This window comes from Suillus clintonianus (assembly GCF_016758775.1).
Source record: "Suillus clintonianus strain FC179 chromosome Unknown DEU56scaffold_15, whole genome shotgun sequence".
Classification (NCBI taxonomy): domain Eukaryota; kingdom Fungi; phylum Basidiomycota; class Agaricomycetes; order Boletales; family Suillaceae; genus Suillus; species Suillus clintonianus.
The window spans coordinates 322,641-341,681 of record NW_024539239.1 but is presented as its reverse complement, the minus strand read 5'-3'; the positions used below and the strand labels follow the sequence as shown (position 1 = coordinate 341,681).

The window sequence follows — 19,041 nt, the reverse complement described above, 5'->3', positions numbered from 1 at the left end:
CTAAAGACGCTATTATAGGTTCGCTGAGTTTGATATTGGCGATCGAGAGCGAACTACCATAATCGGGTTCTTCCGGTCCCTAACTTTCTTTTCAACCCCGCTTTCCAGAACGTTAAATATTGGTGACGAGACCAGCGTCTAGTGCACACCAGGTTGCCGTGGAGTGAGAAACACGTTACGGACGCAGCTTGGGACTTTGACCGAGAAATGCACCCGTTGTCATCGTTAAATACATAAGTAACTGACGAACGCAATCAATTATGTCTCCACTTTTCTCTTGGACTTTAATTTGTGTATTTCTTCCCGTTGGCCAAAGTTCGAATCATGCAATTCCTGAGGGGCCCGCATAAGAAATAACAAGTGCGCTGTCTTTAAAATTCGCACCATATTTGCCACCCTTTTCGCTGTCGATACGGCATTCAATTTTTCTAAAACCTTATTTTCTGGCATGGTCATCGCCTCTAATTGGATGCCTAACATGAGTAGTGAGCAACTCTGATAATCATTGCGGTGCAAGAGTGGAATGACGCACCGATGCGTCCTTCTATTTTCGATACCCGCTCCTCATCCTTTTCTGTCACAAAACTAATGGCAACACCCCCTTTACCTGCACGTGCAGTTCTGCCCACTCGGTGAGTGTATTCTTCGGGCTCATTTGGCAGGTCCCAGTTGATTACCATCGCCACGTCCTCAATGTCCAAACCACGGGCGCCAACATCTGTTGAGACAAGGACTGGAATAAAAGAGGACCGAAAAAGTGATAAGGACGTCAACCGTTCGCGTTGTGTCAATCTTGAATGTAGCGCGGTGCTGCGAATGGACAAAGTCTGAAGCAGATAAGTAAGATAAGCAACTGTCCGAGGCTTTGTGCAGAAAATGATGGTAGGTGGTGGTTGTAAGGGTATATCCTCGTCCGGATCAGGTTTTCGCGACTCTCTGGTCTTTCCCCGGTATCTTGAATTTCCTCGGGGTTTTCCCAATTTGATTGGTTCTGGGGGTGCCCTCCGGAGTGATGCGACGCTTTCCGGAGGGTTGCAAAGTAGATGGTAAAGATAAGGCTCCCGGACATGCGAAGGAACCAGGACGTAATGTTGCTTCAGTGTCGCGACCGTTTCGACACTGTTGAAAATGTATCAGAACCACTTTCTGGCATCGTACACGAGGTACACCTTACGTTGATAGTGTTCTATGGACAAAGGGTTTCACCTTCCCAGGTCTCGGCGGGGCTTCAACTAAGGACTCAATTGCTTGCGTCAGGGTAGCAGTGAAAAGACAAGTTTGCCGATCGCTTGGGAGAGTCTCGAACAAATATTTGAGTTCAGGGGAAAAAGTCGAAGTAAGAAGGCGATCCGCTTCATCCAATACCTGTTTTAGCTCGACATGAGTGCCTGCACAACCTTGCACAGAAGTTCCACTGACGAGAAACTTAACACGAGACAAATCCCATTCGCCGTTACTACTCCGCAAGTGGTCAACAATACGCCCAGGAGTGGCTACTACAACATGTGGGTGGCCGCTGAGTTCTAAAGCTTGTGTCATCATGTCCATGCCACCAACAATGACAGACGTCCGGACGCCTATTGCAGAACCAAGCACTGCAAATTGTTCAGATATCTGAAATGCCAATTCCCTGGTAGAGGTTTTATAATGCGCAAATCAACAAAGAAGCGAGTAAACGAACCTTGTAGGTGTCAGTACCAGCGCAAATATCCCATATGGATCCTCAGATAACTTCTGCAAGATTGGGATTGCAAATGCTATAGTCTTCCCAGAGCCTGTCTTTGCGTTTCCAATGCAATCTCTCCCTAAAAGCAGGTTACAAGTTGATTCGAGTATAAAATTGTTGTAAGACATACCTGCAAGCAGGGGAGGAATACAGGCAGCTTGAATCTCTGTCGGAGCTCGTATAGATATACGCGCAAGAGCAGCTTCGAGAGGAGGCACCACACCCATATCAGTAAATGATCCTGCGGGGGGCACAAGAGCAGACGAGGAATGTTTGTCCTTCGCATTGAGTTCTCGGGTGATAGATAACTTCACTCGTCCTTGGTCCTCGAATACAGAGGGAGGCTTATATGAGGGCTCATGGTGCTCATCCTCGCTCGACGACTGATCTCGGGGCTCCTCAGCATCTGAGTCTTCTATTATATCCTCAGATTCTACGTCCTCAGAGGAAGAATGCGAAGCAGATGATTGGTCGAAATCCTCTGTTGCAAAAGTTTTGAAAGTAGATGTCGTCCTCGGCCGTTTCGTCGGACGTCCTTCTTGCAATTTCAGCAGCTCATCTGCAGTAAGAGTTGGTCCGTGTTTCATCGAATTGCTTAGGATTTCCCTGGACGGCGCGGCTGACTTCTTTTACGCCTCACCTCAATTGATCTGGCGTAGCTTAGTAAGTTAGTGATGACTCTGGAGTTAGTCACGCGATAGTCACGTGCTTAATTTGCTTTCAGCCATTACAATTTACCAGGCGCAACAAGTTGACAACGCAAGAGTCGACGCCCAGCGCTCGGTCTACCCTTTTTGAGTGTAGATCGAGCGCTGGACGTGTGTTCCCACAGTCGGGGACCTCAGGGACGGGAGGCAATAACGGAACGCGGAGAGGTTGGGGGCCTTAGGGCCTGGAGGCTGCAATGGGTGCTCCCGCCGTTGTCATACTAACGGTAAAACATACGATGCCAAGAGTCACAATTGGACCTCTGGATTGAAATCAAGCGTCAGAATGAAAGAAACTTCTATTGATACAGTGCCAAACGTTGGTATACTACGAAATACAGCGATTAAGAGTAAGGATACAAAGGGACGTGACGGTCATGAGAAAACGTTAATTATTTAAGTTCTTATCCAAGTCAACCATCCACGAGGTATTGTTCCACTCGTTACTTTCATGGTCAAGTGGCATTGAAAGAGCGTACCTAAACTCGGAGAAAATTGAATCAGAGGCGCATGATGGAGCCCCACTAAAAGCGTCCGAACACGAATAGCCTTGGGCTGAAGGCTGATATCCTACCGATCCATGAGGTGGCGGTGACAGACGATTGATGTCATAATCCGTTGGATTATGGGGAAGACGAAGTTGCTCCAGTCCAAGGAATATGTCATCTTGGGACAGAGAAGCATCCGACATTGGTATGTCACCTTTGCGTTGGAAAGTTGCTGCAGTTGGCGTCTATTTGGATCAAATGAAGATCAGATAAAAGCAAACGTAAAGGAGCACCGGAACGTACAGCATCGAGATCAAGTGCCAAATCGGAGAGCATTTCAGCGAGTCCTGGCGTAGGAGGCTGTGATGAATTCAATTTCAAGCCAAGTGCATTCGTACACTGAGGACTAGGCAGAATGGTGTTCGGCTGCTCGTTACCACATGTACCATCAGGTAAAGAGAACGCTGGAATGAATGGTGGACAACGTAGAGGGGAGAGCCCAGACGAGGACGAGAAAGGCGATGGAAACTGCGTGTCTAAAGCACCAAGGAAATCCTCACGCGTAACACCCTGGGGGCGGATCCTGGTCGAGCGAGCACGTCGTACTGGGCCTATGGATGATTCCGTGCAAAGCTGTTCAGTGGGCTTCAAATAATAACCGCCGCTTTGAAGAGTCTTGGCCGACTTAGCGCTCTTGCGGTTGGGCTTGAATTTGTAGCCAGGATACTTCGCATAATGAGCGGCTTGGACTTCCGCTGCCTTCTTATGCCATACAGCTCTGTCTTCTTTGCTCATATCTCTCCAAAGCTGCCCTGCAATGCGGCTGAGATTCTGCTGACGCTTCTCAGGGTCAGCGTTACCCCGGCTCTTGAGCATGTGTGAACGGTAGAGCATGAATGCATTCGGTGGACGAGGGATATGTTCCTTTGTCGAAGAATGAATGCCACCATGTGCCGAGGGAGCCAGTGGGAACACGTCGTAATTAGGAAATAACGGAGGAATGGAAAGGGGAGAGTTGAAAAGATTGTTTCCTTGCTCCAGGCACGGAGGTGCTGATTGGGAACGATACAAATCATCCAGAGGAAGAGAGGTATCGCTGAAAGCGGGGGACTGCGAAAACAAGAAGTGCTGTGGATAGAGAAGACTAGGACCCATATCAACGGGATAAGGGCCGATCATGTGCCTGCCGTTAGAAACTGGCAACCCATAGTCAGCTCGGCCCAGCACGAGGACCACACGAGGGAAGACTGACCGTTATAATCCATTTTATTAGATTTATAAAAAAAATGTTGCCTCTGTGCAGCTAAGAGGATCTCAATGCCAGTTGAGAGTAATGAACGCTGTGAGGTTAAGTACTATCACCACTCTTATATGCGCTGCGCTCAGCGTTATAAAGGAGGACTGGAGATAGTCCGACTACATGGCCTGCCAGGCGTCGGGAGCTCACCTGAAGGGGGGGACGAGAAATACAAAGGGAACGGTGCGAGGAGGGGAATATCACTGGGTTCAATCAGTTTGAAAGAAGGCGCGAGGCTAATGTCACGTGGTCGAGACAGAGCAACTTCGGAAGCGCGCGAGAGCACGTTGCAATTGTAGAACACGTTGCCCAACAGGCAATGTTTTTCGGTGCCATACTGCCAAATTTGCAAAAATGCTGTATCACCGAGGGACGGCCAACGCATCCAGGAGCCTCCATAAAATTGTAGCGATTAAATCACAAGGGTAAGAGCTGTCCCAACATTTTGATTAGCAATGTCTCACCAGGCTTTCATCCATCGAGTAGACGATAGAAAAAACCACGTGTGATTTTTTACACTGAGTCACATCGTTCTATAAGTAATGCGATCTGGCTCACCAAAAACGTAGTGCCTCGTGTACATGAGATATGGCACGAGGCATGAAACTGCGGAAACGTGGCAAGAGAAGCGTGGCGTGCGAGCAGCGATGGAGCGCAAGCACCGCTATACGGAGAATGATGCCGTCTGACCCTGATGTTACACTCAGTACCAGAAATATATCTCTGCAGCATGTGTCGCCGATCTCCGAAAGCTCCCGAACACGGGCAAGATCGACAATGACTGCGTGCACATTGTAGGTCTATTCGGAGACAACATCCGTTTCTGTGTGCTGTTTCTGTCAATGCCATCGATTTGAGTTACGGGTACGGGCTTACCTACCGGTTCCGTCACAGTTCCATGCGTTATCGCATCATGCATGTTGTTTGAGATAAGGTCACAAGTCATGCCTGAGATTCCGGCTGATGGAAAGTGAAGAACGTTGGCTTTTAATTATATCTCTAGTGTCATTATAATTATGAGCAATGTAAACACGACAACATTCCTGCAGCGGGCTGTGAGCAAAAGATACATGACAGAGACAGTAACACCTACGTGCGATTTCTAGGGAATAGTGATCCATTGCGAGCTTCCAGCCGCTTTCTTAACCCGGTTCATGATTGCCAGGCCCTCCTTTTCTTCTGGAATTTCTTCAACTAATATCAAGTCTACTCCTTCCCTTTCTAACGTCAAGAGACCATCAAATAGCCGCCTTGCAATAATCGCCGGCTCCGAAAACAGCCCGAGAGGAAATTCATGCCACTGAATAGACGTATCGCTGATGAGGGATTTCATCAAAATAGAATCCGACGGCATCAATAACCCGACGCGGAGAGTGTCAGAAGAATGTGGCATCGAACGCTTGAGATCCTCCAAAAAAGCAGAGGTGCTAAGAGGTTCTATTCCAAGGGGAGCACCGGATATGTGCATCAGCGTCACTGGTACTGAGGGGGAATAATGGCGGTATTTCATGCCAGGTGTAGTGGGCGCCTGTTCCAATGCGTCGTCATGAAAATCACGACGATGGACAAGGACCTGGGGTATTGGTGTATCAACATCAGAGAAGCCATTAACGAGCACTCGTTTGATGTCTTCTACTGTGATCCCGCCGGGTCGCAGGATGCGGATATTTCCATCTTCATGTAGACCATCTACCACCGTACTTTCTAGACCAACTTCACATGGCCCACCGTCTAGAATGAGTGTAATTTTGCCATTCAAGTCATTCAACACGTGCTCTGCGCGGGTGGGACTAGGTTTTCCAGAGGAGTTGGCACTTGGAGCTGCGAGCGGTGCATCAGTGACAGCGATGAGTGCTCGTGCTACTGGATGTGATGGGATTCTGATTGCGACAGTTGACTGGCCAGCAGTAATGATGTCGGGTATTAAACTGTGGTCGCAGGGGAAAAGTAGCGTGAGGGGTCCGGGCCAAAAGTGCTCCATGAGCAACTCGTAAGAACGCGAGAGTGCATAATTTTGTGGAAGTAAAGTCTGTAGCATACGCCGCGAGGACACATGTACGATGAGAGGGTTGTCAGCTGGCCGGCCTTTGGTCGAGAATATCTTAAGGGCTGCGGTCGCGTTTAGAGCGATAGCACCCAGCCCATAGACGGTTTCTGTTGGAAAAGCGACTGGAAGGAGATCTTTAAGGCAGGACGCTGCGGTACGCAAGGCTGCGAGAGTTTCAGGTGAGCTTATCGCCACCTGGTCATCTGAAGGAAATGCGATGGATGTAGAATCGCATGCAAGCACCTGTGTCGCCGCCGCCATCGTGCCCTGAATCTGCGAAGACTTTTTCAGCGAAAACTTGAGGAGGTACCTTTTCAAAACATTCATTATGTAGCACAATACACAGAAGTTGCAGACCGAGTCAGTTGCAATTGATGGAAGTCCGGAACCCGATCGGGCAAATTTACTTGATAGGCAAATCTTAAGCAAATCGATTGTAAACATGCATGTATTACAACTTGCATAGGCTACGAGCTCAAGTCCCTCATGATGAATGCCATCTCACTAACTAGCACTCAAAATCTTCCGTGACTTAGTATCCTCAGGCACTATAATATACTACGCCTGACCGAGTCACCGCTCTTGGTAAACGGAATTTGACCTGAATGCTAATGGTGTGTCATTACGTGTCCCGGGAATCATGCAGCTTGGGCATGTTCAGCCCGACTCGTCGTGCGGTCGCTTCTATTCGTTCTTCTCCCGTTAGGTCGATCAATGGGTTGTATCTCTCCAATAAAGCCTAACCACAAGTCAATTGGTATGTAATACCCTGCGTGCAACTAGATCGCTCACCTTATATTCCCGCTGGGATCGCAGGAAAGTCAAGGCATTCTGCATTTCGTGTTGAAAACGTTGCGCATCTTCGGGTGGTCCACTCTGTGCGAATAGGGCTCGGAAGTTTGAAGCAATGTCTTTGTTCCGAGCTGACCGAGGTTTGACGGTCTGACATCACTGAAAAGTCACAAGCAGCACAAGTCAGAAGAGTGGCGACATACCGCTTTGGCTATCTCCCGGACTACCTTTCGATAGACATGTGTATGATGTGCAACCATTGAGTCTAAGCAAACGTTCAAAGCTTCGGTGGAAAAGCGTGACACCCAAAAAGCTGTTTTCCTTTTTTGGACGATCAATCCGCCATTCAATTCAAGTCCACAAACTCAGCCTGAGGCTAAACTCTCATTGTTTATGCTTCAAGCCACTGACACAGGCTCCCGTCCATAATGTTGTGGAAATTAACTTGCTTGAGCCCCATTCCGTCTCTCAATACATTTAAAAGGCTGCTCGATCTGACACTCAACTGCCAGCTCTCAGACGAACGCCAAAACCCATAAACTTCAAGACCTTAGATTCATTCACACATAAGCCATCATGATGCTTTACCACTGCCATAGCATAAACTCTGATGACACTCCTGCTCACAACTCAGAGGCAAAATCCATGCCCAAGGTTAGTGACATACTGTTATTTCTCCTAACATTCCACTCAAGCTGTTGCCGTAGTCTAAAAAAGTAACAAGCTCGCGGAGAAATGACGCCAAGCCGACGCGCATCAATCCTGCGCGAGCGCAGAAACAGAACCAACGCGTTGTCGATGCTATCAAGAAGCATCACAAACAACGACGACGCGAGCCTATGCACATATTTGTTGGCAATGTAAGTGACCATGAAAACCAATACGTTACGGAACCTGACTTCAATGCAAGCTCGGCAAAACAGTCGACGAAGGCACTATTGAAGAATACTTCAGCCACTGTGGCAAAATTCTCTCTGTTGAGATTCGCTGCAGCGGTGGTCTGGCAATGACGATTGGTCGCCCAGATCCAGCATATATTGCCCAATATTCTGTTAGGCAGTACGCTATGATCACATTTATTGACGCATCAGCTGGCAATAAAGCTTTGGACCTCAATGGGTCTCGTCTTCAATTAGGCGATCAATCTACGGAACTTGTGGTATGTCGCTTGGACGTGTTTTCAGAATGCAACTCAAAACTGTAATCCAGGTCACTCGCAGCGCTGGTGATCTTCCAGAAGTATTTGAAAAGGTCCAGCAGCGTCTTGAACAATATCGAGCTCGTAATGGATTTGCTGATGCGAGGCGTGCCCGCCAAAGCGCAATTAGGTATGAACAACCATTGCTGACGTGTAATTTCATTTCTAACTTGACCTAGGACTCTGAAGCTCCAACCCACCATTTTATTAGAAACTCCCGGAGACAAACACCCGCGCGGGAAGATCTTTGGCTTTTCTTTCCCTTTGCCCCTCTTTTGACTCTTCCATGTACCTTTGTTTCAATGATGTCGCCATTTTTTGTTTCTTTCACGCTGTCTTGGCTTCCAATGTACCTATGCCGTATGCCCAACATGCCAATACACAACATGTATTATGGTTGGCGATGAGACGCCCTGAATGTAAGGCATTGACACATTGTATAGGTTTGATAAGTGAATGAATGAGCATCCTTCAGTTACCACGCCTTCGGCCGGATTTGTGAGCTTTATAAAGCGTTGGACCTTTGGCAACGCCTCTGGAAACATTTGCTTCAATCAAGTACCTGCTACTGCGTCAACTGGCCAGTTGCAGGTATTTTTCTTGGCTTTCTCCTTTGTACTGCCTATATGGAATCGGGTTGACAAGACATTTCTTCAGATCCTGAGGTGAGATCGGCTCAATGCTTCTAGTGCCAAACTAAAACCTTCCTACGCTACAAGTGCTGCCCTTCGTTTGTTCACCGTTCGTTGGAGCTAGTCACTGCCATGGCGAGAGGCGCAACTCTGAACCCGACCTCGATGCCCTTCTTCCCTGGCAGTATGCGAAATATTGAAGAAGATGGGACCACTGGGTTCAGATTTGGGGTTCCCACACTTCGGGAGCAAGATGGAGCGTCTGCGTCCTCTCAATCAGCTTGTTCCGCTGATCGCAGGTCTTTGAAGTCGTCCCCAAGTCCACCCCGATTATTGGAGCACACTGGAGCGCTCGATTCTCTCCCAGACGCCCGCTTCCAGCTGTCGCCCCCGCACGGCGATAGACCTCCATATCTCCATCAGGTTGAGCCTGAGAGGCAGCATATGTTTCGTGCGCGAGACATGAGCAAGGTTGGGAGCTTAGAGTCCCTCCCAGAAGCAGATGATACCCCCAATCCAAATACCCATGATGAAGGCATGCACACTCTGGGCGATTCGTCTCCATTTATCTCGGCTCTCGTGCAGCAATCCCGGAATCGCAATGTAACACCTCCGGTCAACATTATGAATACCACATTACGTTCTTCATCATTCAACATCAGTGGACCATTCCCCTCATCGTCTCCGGTCTCATCTTTGGACTCGGGCAGTCAACTTGCCTCCAGTGCTGATTTTCATCATAATCTGGAGGCACAACTCAAAGCTTCTCCACTCATACGTGACCTCTTAGACCGGCTTCAGCGTTGCGAGTACAACACACGCGAAATCCAGCGTGATATCAGCGACATACATCGTAAAGTCAACATCCTCATTGAGAGGACCCTGAGCACTGTCACCTCTTCCAACAGCGCTCAACCTGAATTCCAAAATCCTTTCGCACCCGCTTCTGGCGCGTCGACACCGGCGGTCAATATCCCGAGGGCCTCATTCAGTGCAAACATTGCTCCAAATCAATCACCTCCTGGGGATGATATTACACAGATATCTCAACGCCTGAACACGTTGACCACGTCCGTTGGGCAATTGTTGGCTCTTCAAACACAGCAGCATATTCAGAATGCTACCACGGGCCTTCTTCCTGCCCAGATGGGACGCTCTACCCCGCAAATGCAGGACATGGCTCCAAACCAAGCTTTCCCCCACGGCATGGGGTCTAACCCTACTGCCCTTGGTCATGGTATACCGAACAGACCAGATATGCGACCATCACCACGCGCTCCCAATCCCCCGATGCGCACTTGGTCGGCGGGAACGCTTGATCTTCCCATGCGGAGCGAGACTCTCGGTAGTTTGGGACGACTCGAACCCCCACGGGACAAACGTCGTTCTGTCACTGGGAGCATGATGCGGCGCGAATCTGTAGGCGTGCGTGGTCCAGTCTCTTGAGTGACATCGAATCGACTAACCTGCTTGATGATTGTTAGATGATTGATGCACAGGGCAATGAGGTGTCTGGTAGCTCAGGTCGTGATAACGGTTCCATGGTTTCCAAGTGGGAACAGTTGAATCTTGCGCCAGATTTGCTTCGTTCTCTCAGCAAATTTGGGTTAGTAGTAATCCACTGGGACCAGTTATTATGTTAACCATCATGTTACTAGTGTCGGCCCTCCCAACAAGATTCAGCAACGCGCGCTTCCCTTTCTTCTGCGTGGCGCAGACATTATTGCGCAAGCTCCACCCACCCAAGAGCGGATTGCAGCATATGTCATACCCGCTATTCAGGTAGCTGTGGTGAACACTGCTGGACGCCCCCCTACCAGGGGACCTCTAGTAATCATGATATCTACCACGGTCGACCAAGCTACACAGGCTCAGCGTATGATTCGTGACCTCGGGGGTCCGATTGGTATTAGATCTGCGCTAGGCGTAGGTACATCGACTTCGCCTAGTGACCTCAGCCAGGAGCTCCGCCTCCTGCAGCAGAACATGCCCCACATCATTTGTGGTACTCCGCAGAAGCTACATGCACTCTTCACTGCCTCTGGAGGTCTCGTCGGATCTGAAGTCCGCTTCCTCGTTCTTGATGAGGTTGATCAACTGATTGCCCGCAACTTACACGAGTTCGTCTTCAACATAGTGAAGCTTCTTCCTCCGCCAAGGTCTCGCCCTGTTGGGAATGTAACGCCGAACTCTGCTTCTGCCCCGCCCCAACCTTCTTTCAGTTCCTTTGATGCAAACAGCCACCCTGGTTTGGCGACTTCTAACACAGGACGCAGGTTTTCTGCTATTCCCCCATCCCCTCCGAATGATACTACCGGCTCCTCGAACGTTATTGAACGACAGACTGCACTGTTTTCCAACACTGTGCCGCAGGACGTTCTCAATCTAGCCACGGCTATCCAGCTCAAGGAACCTGTGCGCGTTCTAGTCCGCCGTGATGGAAATGTCACCAGCACCGAGTCCGCGCAAGGGTCTCGCGGTCTTAGGCAATTCTACCTATATCTTGCTTTCACCGCTGGTGTGAGATCAGATACAACTAATCCTGCTGCACCGGGTGGTGGACATGGCATCATTGGTTCTGGCCGCGGGGCATCGAGCGCTGAAAGTGCACAAGCTCGCGAGTGGAAGCTTGACGCGTTGGCTGATATTTTTGATGACGTCGAGGTCAGCCAGGCGATCGTGCATGTCGGTGGCATGACATCTTTGGATTCGGTTGTCCACAAGCTTGCTAGCCGTGGGCTGGAAGCCGTCCCTCTTGTTAGTGCCAGAAGCCTTCTTTTTGCTCGATACTTAAAAACTGATTTCCTTCTAGCACGGCGACATGAACGCAGGCACAAAGTTAGCGGCGCTGAACAAGTTCAAAAGTTCAGCTTCAGTCATGATGAGAGAGCCTGTGACCAAAGTGTTGGTCGTGAATGATGTGCAGGTGAAGACCCCAGAAGTGTCCCACGTTCCTTTGATCATCAACTATGGTAAGTAACTGGCTGCTATAGTCCGAATTGATGCTGCAACTTTTTGTTAGACCTTCCCAAAGCTGTAGAAGAATACGCGCATCGGTAGGCCGAGCCGTCATCTGCGTCAAACACACACTCACCTATATTACAGCGTTGCTCCAGCCATTGCTTCCAATTATGCACGTGCTGGCGTTGTAGTGAACTTTGTCACTGCGACTGGGGGTGATGTCGAAATGCTTCGCTCTATTGAATGTTTTTACAAGTATGTACTTTGATTTTCTGCCTAGTATTGACGATTGACGGGTCCTTCTTTTCAATCTAGAATTAAATGTGTATGTGTTCCTATCGAAAGTCGCAACCAGAACCTAACTTACTTTCGACAGCCTGAAGTCCCACTGAGTCTTCGCGATATCATCTAAACACGCGCTTGGCGTTCATGTATCTCTATTTTCACGGGCCCTGCTTTAGTCACTTTCCGATGTGTTGTTATACCTGCTAACGTATCACTTACCCAGGCAGGTGCCCTGCCATGGCGCAATTCTGTTTTATACCCCTATATATGGCATTCCTTTAGCGTTATCAACTCAGATGTTTCCGTACTGACACTGTTTCCATCACTACTTGGTATCCAGTCTTCTCGACACTGACCACTGTATAGCAGTCTTTTCATTCTTGTCTTCACTACGTTTTCCTTGCGAATCGGCTTACTGTGTTTTATGTCCATTCTCTATGTCGATTTTCTACTGTGGAGCTTAGTGTGTCTATCAACGTACTTTAATCTACTTCAAATTGGACAATCAATACTTTCAGTGTACCATCTTCGCTGCAGGACGCCAGCTGCTTCCTCGATGGGTTGTCAGTTGCTCTCCATGCCAAGTGGTTGATCTGATCAACATGTGCCAAACTTTCAAATCATGAGCGAAATCCGAATACCTTTTGCAAGTCATGACCACTTACTTTGAGTTGATGGTCAACACTGGTGTCCACTGACCTGGTGTGGACATCAAGTTCGAATATATCTTAATCTCTCCTGTCTCTAATCCAACCGCAAGCCAGCGTCTGGAGGGAGTTGTCATCGACGTGAGATACAGAAGGATTTTACTTACTTTTGCGCATCAGCACCGGCAGAACAAAAAGCGACAGCGGTTGCTGCTTCTTCAAATTTCATTGTCGTGATGGCTCCCCATCGAGCAGAGTCCGAGTCCTGCTTCCATATTTTTACCTGATGGACGGTCTATCAAGAATCTTTCTCCGGAATCAAAGACGCTTACGGTCTTATCGCGAGACGCGGTAGCAAAAAGGTCGCCTTCGCAGCTCCATGCGCAATCCCATATGATTCTTCCGTGAGATTTATCTGCGGCTATGGGCAAATAACCTAGTAACCATCGTCATCATTCTGGTCAACGGGAATGTATAGCCTCATACCATTTTCTTTCTTCTCGAATAGCCTCCACGTTCGATCACGACTTACAGTGAGGACATACTTATCGTCTGGTGGGCTGAATGCTATGCGTGTGACTGTCAGGCTATGACCTTCGAGAGGGGCACCAAATGGCTGGTAGCCAGCTGTGGTGTACACGCGAACAACGGCATGCTGCGGTGAGGTTGCACGGCAAGCAGTCGCAAGAAGGCCAAGCGAGTTAGAAGCTGAAATTGTGATTGACTAAGAATAATTATCTCAGTCTCATTTCATCCAAGAAGCACAGATTGGCTGACCTCATACCCATGCCCAAAGACTTTTTCTATTTCGGGCCAGAGGGTGATGGACGCCAGCTCTCCCTCAAAAGGGCGCCTGCGAGGTCTGCTTATGTCCAGTTCTGAAGGTGCTTGAATGGAAGGTGGTCTATCAAACAGCAAATACCACGCATATCATGACATACCATCACCGACAGCCTTGTTCGACAGCCCAAGAGGAGGCACACTAGCCGTCGCCGGTCTATCACCCTTTGTTTTCTCAGAAGCACTGAAATATAACAGGGAGTGGTCCTTACATCGCTCTCGGCTAGATCCTTTACTTCCAGTACCCGAACCTCCTCGACGAAATTTCGTGGAGCTTCAAATACTCGTGCGACCTTCTCATCGGCAACGCTCGCAAAAGTCCAAGGACCGAGCCATGCTGCACCCATTAGGTCATAGCCATGTACCTGAGGGCGTGACAGCTCATGCCAAACGCTCTGCTCAGGGGCAGAGGATGTAATAGCACCATGAATGCGCGTTGTCTGGTCCAGCCTAACAGTGCGCAGTTAGGAGTTAGAACACAAATTGATATCAAACTACCCTTACCCCACAGATACCAGATATTCTCCTTTTGGGCTCCAGTCGAGGCCCTTTACTGCACCGCTGTGGCCGCTGATCGCACCGACCTCTTCCCACTCCTCGCCAGCTGTTCCACCGTGGCTATCACTTGCGATGCGACGCCACCGTCGCCAGCCTCCACTCCAACCCCATGCCATGGCTTCGGTGCCATTGTTGGACCAAAGACCTCCAATAAAGCCGCCGAGACGTTGACCTCCCACGTCACCGAAGCGTTGTATATTAATCCAGATAGATGATGTCGATGAAGAATATGCAGTGGAGACGATCGAGCTAGGGGCCCATAGGATGAGAGAGGAGTCCGTTGACGTAGATAGCAGTGTCATATTCGAAGGAGACCAAGAAAGCGACGTAACTCCTGCCTCGTGGCCGATCAGGAGAGCATCGAATGTGATAGAGTATTGTTGCGTCCTAACCCGTTATAAATCCAATCAGCAACTTGATTCACCATTTTTTATTACAAAATTAACGCACCCAGAACTCGATTTGACGGTAAGAATATGCCGTTTAAGTGAAATCTGTCTGCCGCCCTCCTCTGCGTCTGCACCCAGATCTCCTAGTGAAGCTTCAAATGCGTCCAGGAGATCGTCACTGAGATCGTCTCCCGAGTCTTTTGTATGAGTCTGTGACTGGGCCTGCATTTTAATGAAGGATTCCACATTCCAAAGTCGGATGGTTCCGTCTTGTGAGCCTGAGGCGAGCACGAGAGGATCATTTGGAGTTGATGGAGCTCGGAATGCCAGTGCACGTATCCAGTCTTCATGTCCAGACAGGGTGACTGAACGAATAAACTTAAAAGAAAAGAATGAGTATTTGAAGCCTAGCTGAAATATGTTAAACCCACTGGTCCGTCAGAGCGCGTCCAGATGTGAACTTTGCGGTCGGTTCCGCCAATAGCAAGTATTATCGCTTCGCCAAAGTAAGTACCTATTCATCGGGATACTGAGTTCCTCACCTTCAGAAGATGGCAGAAATGCGAGTGCTAGGGACAAAGGATAATACCCTTGAAGAGAGATGGTTTGGAGCTCCTTCACCTCATCTGTCACAATTAGCATGATTCACTACGCTGAATGAGAGGTTTACCATTGACATCACCGCGTTGCACCTCCCAGATTTTGATGGAAGAGTCTGAACTTCCGGTAAGCAGGATTTTGTCGAACGTGCGAAGTACAGAGATGGGTTGTTGGTGAGCTTGCATGCTCACGGTGGTCCTCCACTATAAATATTGTAGGGACATTCACATAGGAGGCAGATTGACGTACCTCTGTCCCAAATAATCTCCAGTAGCGGACTGTCCCCTTGTCATCCGCACTAGCAAACGTGTCCGAAGCCACAAAACGAACGCAGGTTACTAGGCCCTGGTGACCGGGCAGTGTCTGGAAGACACCTTTGCCATCTGTGTCCTTTGATGAGATCGTCAGGCGCGTCATGCAAGTTATGACAACACACTCACTTGAGTGTTCCACAGAGCGATTGATTTGCCTGATCCACAGGCAATCAGAGATGAGGTGGAGGCATCTGCAGCATGGTTGAAGCGATTGGTAGATGCTGAGATATATGCCGTGCTAACGGATGACTCGGACATCGCTGATATCGCAGTAGGGCTTAAAACTTTTAGATTTAATTAGTATTTCGGAGAATGCGCAGATTGATCACACAATCTCGGGATGCGCTATAGGTTTGAGTACGAGCTTTGCAGCTACGTTTATTCGGCTGTCCTTGATGATCGTTGACTCCGACGCAGATGGTAGGAGCAACTTGAAGTCCTAGTCACTGATGTAGTGAGTCCCGGGCCGAGTCGCGCATTCGTTCAATGATATCCTCTTTGATACATACTACCACATACACATGTCGCTGAGCCCGAACGCATCTATTTCCTCATCTGACAGAACCCTATAAGCTAGGGCCGCTGGCTTCGACTTGGTAGTTCTGATTTTGAGTCTATGATCTGCCCAGTACAGTCCTTTCGGAAAGTCTTGACTCACGTGTTCGAAATGGTTCAAAAATAGTAGAAATGTTGAAAATTCAAATAAATCGAAAATTCAGCAAACCCTCCTTCAAAGTCGAGCAGAAAAGCATATCTGTCATTCTTTTGAACATTAGATTATGTCTAATACAGTAACTGAATGCTCCGATGAGGAGGATGCCTCTCATTCACAACACTCTGATGATGAATCTATTGATGATTCAGACGCTGAAAAGGATATACTTGCTATGTCGTTGACAACGAAATCGTAGAACTCTGCGCCGTCTATAGATCCCTCAACGACTCGGACATTCATATAGTCGTCAATGGTGAGAGCCGGCAGCACGCTGTATCGAATGCCCTGTTCAAGCGGACACTGTCAAAGGGGGCTTGTCCACTGAGTGACCAACCATATCTAGGGAGTGTGGTGCGGTCATCTTTGCTTGACTCGTCCACGAACACAAGCTGCTCAGCTGTATAGTTGGTTGTCATGTTGTGCAACCAATCAGCTCGGAAACCATCATCACGTTCGACCGCGACCCTTCTCAAGCGTTTGCAGGTGAGACCAAGGTCCCTGAGGTGTTCGTGGAGAGCTTGTCGTCGATATTGGCTGATCGTGGTATATGGCGAGCCATTCGCCGATCTCGTCAAGTAGCAGTGAGAGGGTTTTGGGCCTTGGCTAGCAGCTCGTGGATCTCGTCTGTCATAACTTGATCCAGCAAGCGAGGGCGACCCATGATTGGTGTAGGAGGGTTAATACGTCCATGTTCATCATAATTTGCCTCCCACCGCTCTATACTTCTTGACGATACTCCGAGAGCAACAGCAATGCGCTCGATGTCCCATCCTTCCTCCAAAAGCAGGCACAGGGCTCGTTCTTTTCGATCAAACCTGGTCCTCTGGTAGACCATGACGAGTCTGAGTGAGAAACTTGTGAAATATGATGTTTTTGAAGCCGTTCAGAGGCATACAAAACTCGAAAGTGATTTAAATGAATTTTCGACATTTTCACTATTTTTGAACCATTTCGAACACGTGAGTCAAGACTTTCCGAAAGGACTGTAAACTCGTTCACACAATCCGACATTCCTTCTTTAACGCATACTATCCCTGGAGAGTTCATCGACAATCCATTCACATGCCCATCCTCGGCATTGGTGTCGATATCCTGCACCTTCCGCGTCTCATCAGTCTATTGAATCGAAGGAGATCTGAAGCTTTTGCTACGAGAATTTTAAGCTCCCAGGAATTACGAACATTCCAGTTGCTCGCAGGACAGCATGGAGAAGACAAAACCGAAAAGACTGTACGGTTTTTGGGCGTGCGGTGGGTCTCATCCTCATCTTACGTCTTACCAGACCATTCATCCAACTTGAACATGTGTATAGATGGGCGGTGAAAGAAGCTGCGTACAAAGCCTTGTATCCCATCCGCCCTACCTGGAAGGAGATCTCATACTCGTCATTCAATGGAGCCACTGGCGCAAAACCAACGCTTGTTTACCATCCCGTCCGCGACGATGTTGGACCAGCGAATAAATTGCACGTCTCAGTAAGCCACGACGGAGACTACATCTACGCACAGGTTATCGCGGAGTCGACATGATACGTCTATTATCCTTCAAGAGTGGTGTGTCTAGCTTGAAACAATACAAAGAATTCCATCCATGATCCTAACTTATGTTAGGCTGTGTGTGCTTCGTCGGGAGGCTGCTCGGGCCACCAATCCGCCCACCAAGGCTCCACCTTCCACGAATGTCCCTCCTTTTCCTCAGTAACCAATGCTATACCAGGACGCAAATGTTCTAGTCGTACCAACGCCAAACCGACGCTTGATCCTATACCCGGAGCAGCTATCGTGGACAGGAGTGTGGATGATCCGCGTAGGCGGGGTGTTTTTACCGCGGCGCTTTCTGTAGTTGATGAAAGGGACGGTTTAATCGACATGTATGGTGTCAATGACGCAGGAGACGAAATGTGAACTGGGAGTATACGTTTCCGAACTGCGCCCGTGTGATATGTGCGCACTGTCAACTCTTGACCGACATAGCATCCCTTCCGAAAGTCCACTGCGCGTGTCAGCATAAGTATCAGATGAAACAAAACGAGAACATACGTCCACCCATCACGTCTAAATTCGATTCAATGGGAAATGCATGCATGGGCTGCATGTCCACGCTCCCCTCGGGAACTCCGTGCATAATCCGATGCAGCAAATATGCATCCTTACCAGCCAAGTCATGTGTAGACGCTTCGGCAGCTGCACAATATCAACTCCAGCTCAATGTAAGGGACACTCCAAAGACAAGCTCACGCGTATCATTCTTGCGAACAAGCATCCGCTTCCCCATCCCCGGAGCACGTTGGTCAAGTATGGTACCATTCTCAATTCCCCATGGCCATTCGCTCGTCCGCCAAACTGGCTCGACAGCGCCGCTTCGAGCCCAGTTCCACTCCCTAGTTTCTTTTGCACCTTCTGACCCCCACGCAGCCCAAACATCCCATTCCTCCGACACGTCCCGTATGCGTACCTTTGAGCGAAGGACGTAGCGCTTGAGCAAGCTCATGAGGGTAGGGGCCTCAGACGGAGTAGGGTCATATTCTATGAGATATGTCGGTCCAGGAGATGAAAGAGAAGGCGTCGGAGAGTTGTACAGGAAAGCATCATACAAGACGCGCCCCTACGACCACGAACTGCATGGTTACATTATATACTGGCAGACACTCGAAGCTAAGTCGCACCTGAGCGTGTAAGAACACCCCATATGTCTGCTTGCCCTGCACACTGCATGCTAGTAAGCCGTTGAGGAACTCGGTTGCTTGTGAGCCAGAAACAGAGAGGACTGCGCGATTAGATACAGGCGCTAGTGTCGGAACTGTTCTTAAAAGCGTACGGAGTGATGGTGGTATCGGCATCAAGAG

At 48.9% G+C, this 19,041-nt stretch overlaps 8 protein-coding genes across 8 annotated transcripts; 3 read left to right on the top strand and 5 right to left on the bottom strand.

The window, feature by feature from the left end:
• Nucleotide 1: 1 nt before the first annotated feature.
• DEU56DRAFT_154188 (P-loop containing nucleoside triphosphate hydrolase protein) lies at nucleotides 2-2,502 on the bottom strand. The gene is made up of 8 exons (XM_041344799.1): nucleotides 2,458-2,502; nucleotides 1,857-2,376; nucleotides 1,682-1,805; nucleotides 1,420-1,630; nucleotides 1,175-1,365; nucleotides 533-1,119; nucleotides 385-473; nucleotides 2-333 (listed from the first exon to the last, which is right to left on the bottom strand). The coding sequence occupies exons 2-8, from the start codon at nucleotides 2,311-2,313 to the stop codon at nucleotides 259-261; spliced, it is 1,734 nt and encodes a 577-aa protein (XP_041211605.1). The 5' UTR covers nucleotides 2,314-2,376; nucleotides 2,458-2,502; the 3' UTR covers nucleotides 2-258.
• Nucleotides 2,503-2,713: 211 nt separating this feature from the next.
• Nucleotides 2,714-4,455, bottom strand: DEU56DRAFT_786297 (uncharacterized protein). The gene is made up of 3 exons (XM_041352363.1): nucleotides 4,174-4,455; nucleotides 3,225-4,117; nucleotides 2,714-3,166 (listed from the first exon to the last, which is right to left on the bottom strand). The coding sequence occupies exons 1-3, from the start codon at nucleotides 4,184-4,186 to the stop codon at nucleotides 2,822-2,824; spliced, it is 1,251 nt and encodes a 416-aa protein (XP_041211604.1). The 5' UTR covers nucleotides 4,187-4,455; the 3' UTR covers nucleotides 2,714-2,821.
• An 865-nt stretch (nucleotides 4,456-5,320) lies between these two features.
• On the bottom strand, nucleotides 5,321-7,317 carry DEU56DRAFT_753640 (YwlC protein; the record flags this gene model as incomplete). Its single annotated transcript, XM_041349730.1, has 4 exons — nucleotides 5,321-6,575; nucleotides 6,892-7,004; nucleotides 7,058-7,207; nucleotides 7,261-7,317. 4 exons carry the CDS (start codon nucleotides 7,315-7,317, stop codon nucleotides 5,321-5,323), a joined length of 1,575 nt encoding a protein of 524 aa, XP_041211603.1.
• A 75-nt stretch (nucleotides 7,318-7,392) lies between these two features.
• On the top strand, nucleotides 7,393-8,689 carry DEU56DRAFT_978629 (uncharacterized protein). Its single transcript, XM_041359704.1, has 5 exons — nucleotides 7,393-7,711; nucleotides 7,765-7,917; nucleotides 7,968-8,216; nucleotides 8,267-8,385; nucleotides 8,435-8,689. Exons 1-5 carry the CDS (start codon nucleotides 7,634-7,636, stop codon nucleotides 8,532-8,534), a joined length of 699 nt encoding a protein of 232 aa, XP_041211602.1. The 5' UTR covers nucleotides 7,393-7,633; the 3' UTR covers nucleotides 8,535-8,689.
• A 330-nt stretch (nucleotides 8,690-9,019) lies between these two features.
• Nucleotides 9,020-12,116, top strand: DEU56DRAFT_870019 (uncharacterized protein; the record flags this gene model as incomplete). Its single annotated transcript, XM_041355596.1, has 6 exons — nucleotides 9,020-10,312; nucleotides 10,372-10,493; nucleotides 10,546-11,644; nucleotides 11,700-11,859; nucleotides 11,910-11,943; nucleotides 11,993-12,116. 6 exons carry the CDS (start codon nucleotides 9,020-9,022, stop codon nucleotides 12,114-12,116), a joined length of 2,832 nt encoding a protein of 943 aa, XP_041211601.1.
• A 100-nt stretch (nucleotides 12,117-12,216) lies between these two features.
• On the bottom strand, nucleotides 12,217-15,864 carry DEU56DRAFT_154036 (WD40-repeat-containing domain protein). The gene is made up of 15 exons (XM_041344797.1): nucleotides 15,608-15,864; nucleotides 15,417-15,557; nucleotides 15,238-15,370; nucleotides 15,110-15,193; nucleotides 14,999-15,063; nucleotides 14,629-14,945; nucleotides 14,125-14,565; nucleotides 13,833-14,070; nucleotides 13,722-13,785; nucleotides 13,558-13,667; nucleotides 13,267-13,504; nucleotides 13,113-13,216; nucleotides 12,948-13,063; nucleotides 12,799-12,900; nucleotides 12,217-12,745 (listed from the first exon to the last, which is right to left on the bottom strand). Exons 1-15 carry the CDS (start codon nucleotides 15,737-15,739, stop codon nucleotides 12,616-12,618), a joined length of 2,415 nt encoding a protein of 804 aa, XP_041211600.1. The 5' UTR covers nucleotides 15,740-15,864; the 3' UTR covers nucleotides 12,217-12,615.
• Nucleotides 15,865-17,258: 1,394 nt separating this feature from the next.
• Nucleotides 17,259-17,725, top strand: DEU56DRAFT_870017 (4'-phosphopantetheinyl transferase superfamily; the record flags this gene model as incomplete). Its single annotated transcript, XM_041355595.1, has 2 exons — nucleotides 17,259-17,446; nucleotides 17,509-17,725. 2 exons carry the CDS (start codon nucleotides 17,259-17,261, stop codon nucleotides 17,723-17,725), a joined length of 405 nt encoding a protein of 134 aa, XP_041211599.1.
• Nucleotides 17,726-17,802: 77 nt separating this feature from the next.
• Nucleotides 17,803-19,035, bottom strand: DEU56DRAFT_731474 (uncharacterized protein; the record flags this gene model as incomplete). Its single annotated transcript, XM_041348217.1, has 4 exons — nucleotides 17,803-18,188; nucleotides 18,236-18,379; nucleotides 18,434-18,800; nucleotides 18,862-19,035. The coding sequence occupies 4 exons, from the start codon at nucleotides 19,033-19,035 to the stop codon at nucleotides 17,803-17,805; spliced, it is 1,071 nt and encodes a 356-aa protein (XP_041211598.1).
• Nucleotides 19,036-19,041: the final 6 nt, after the last annotated feature.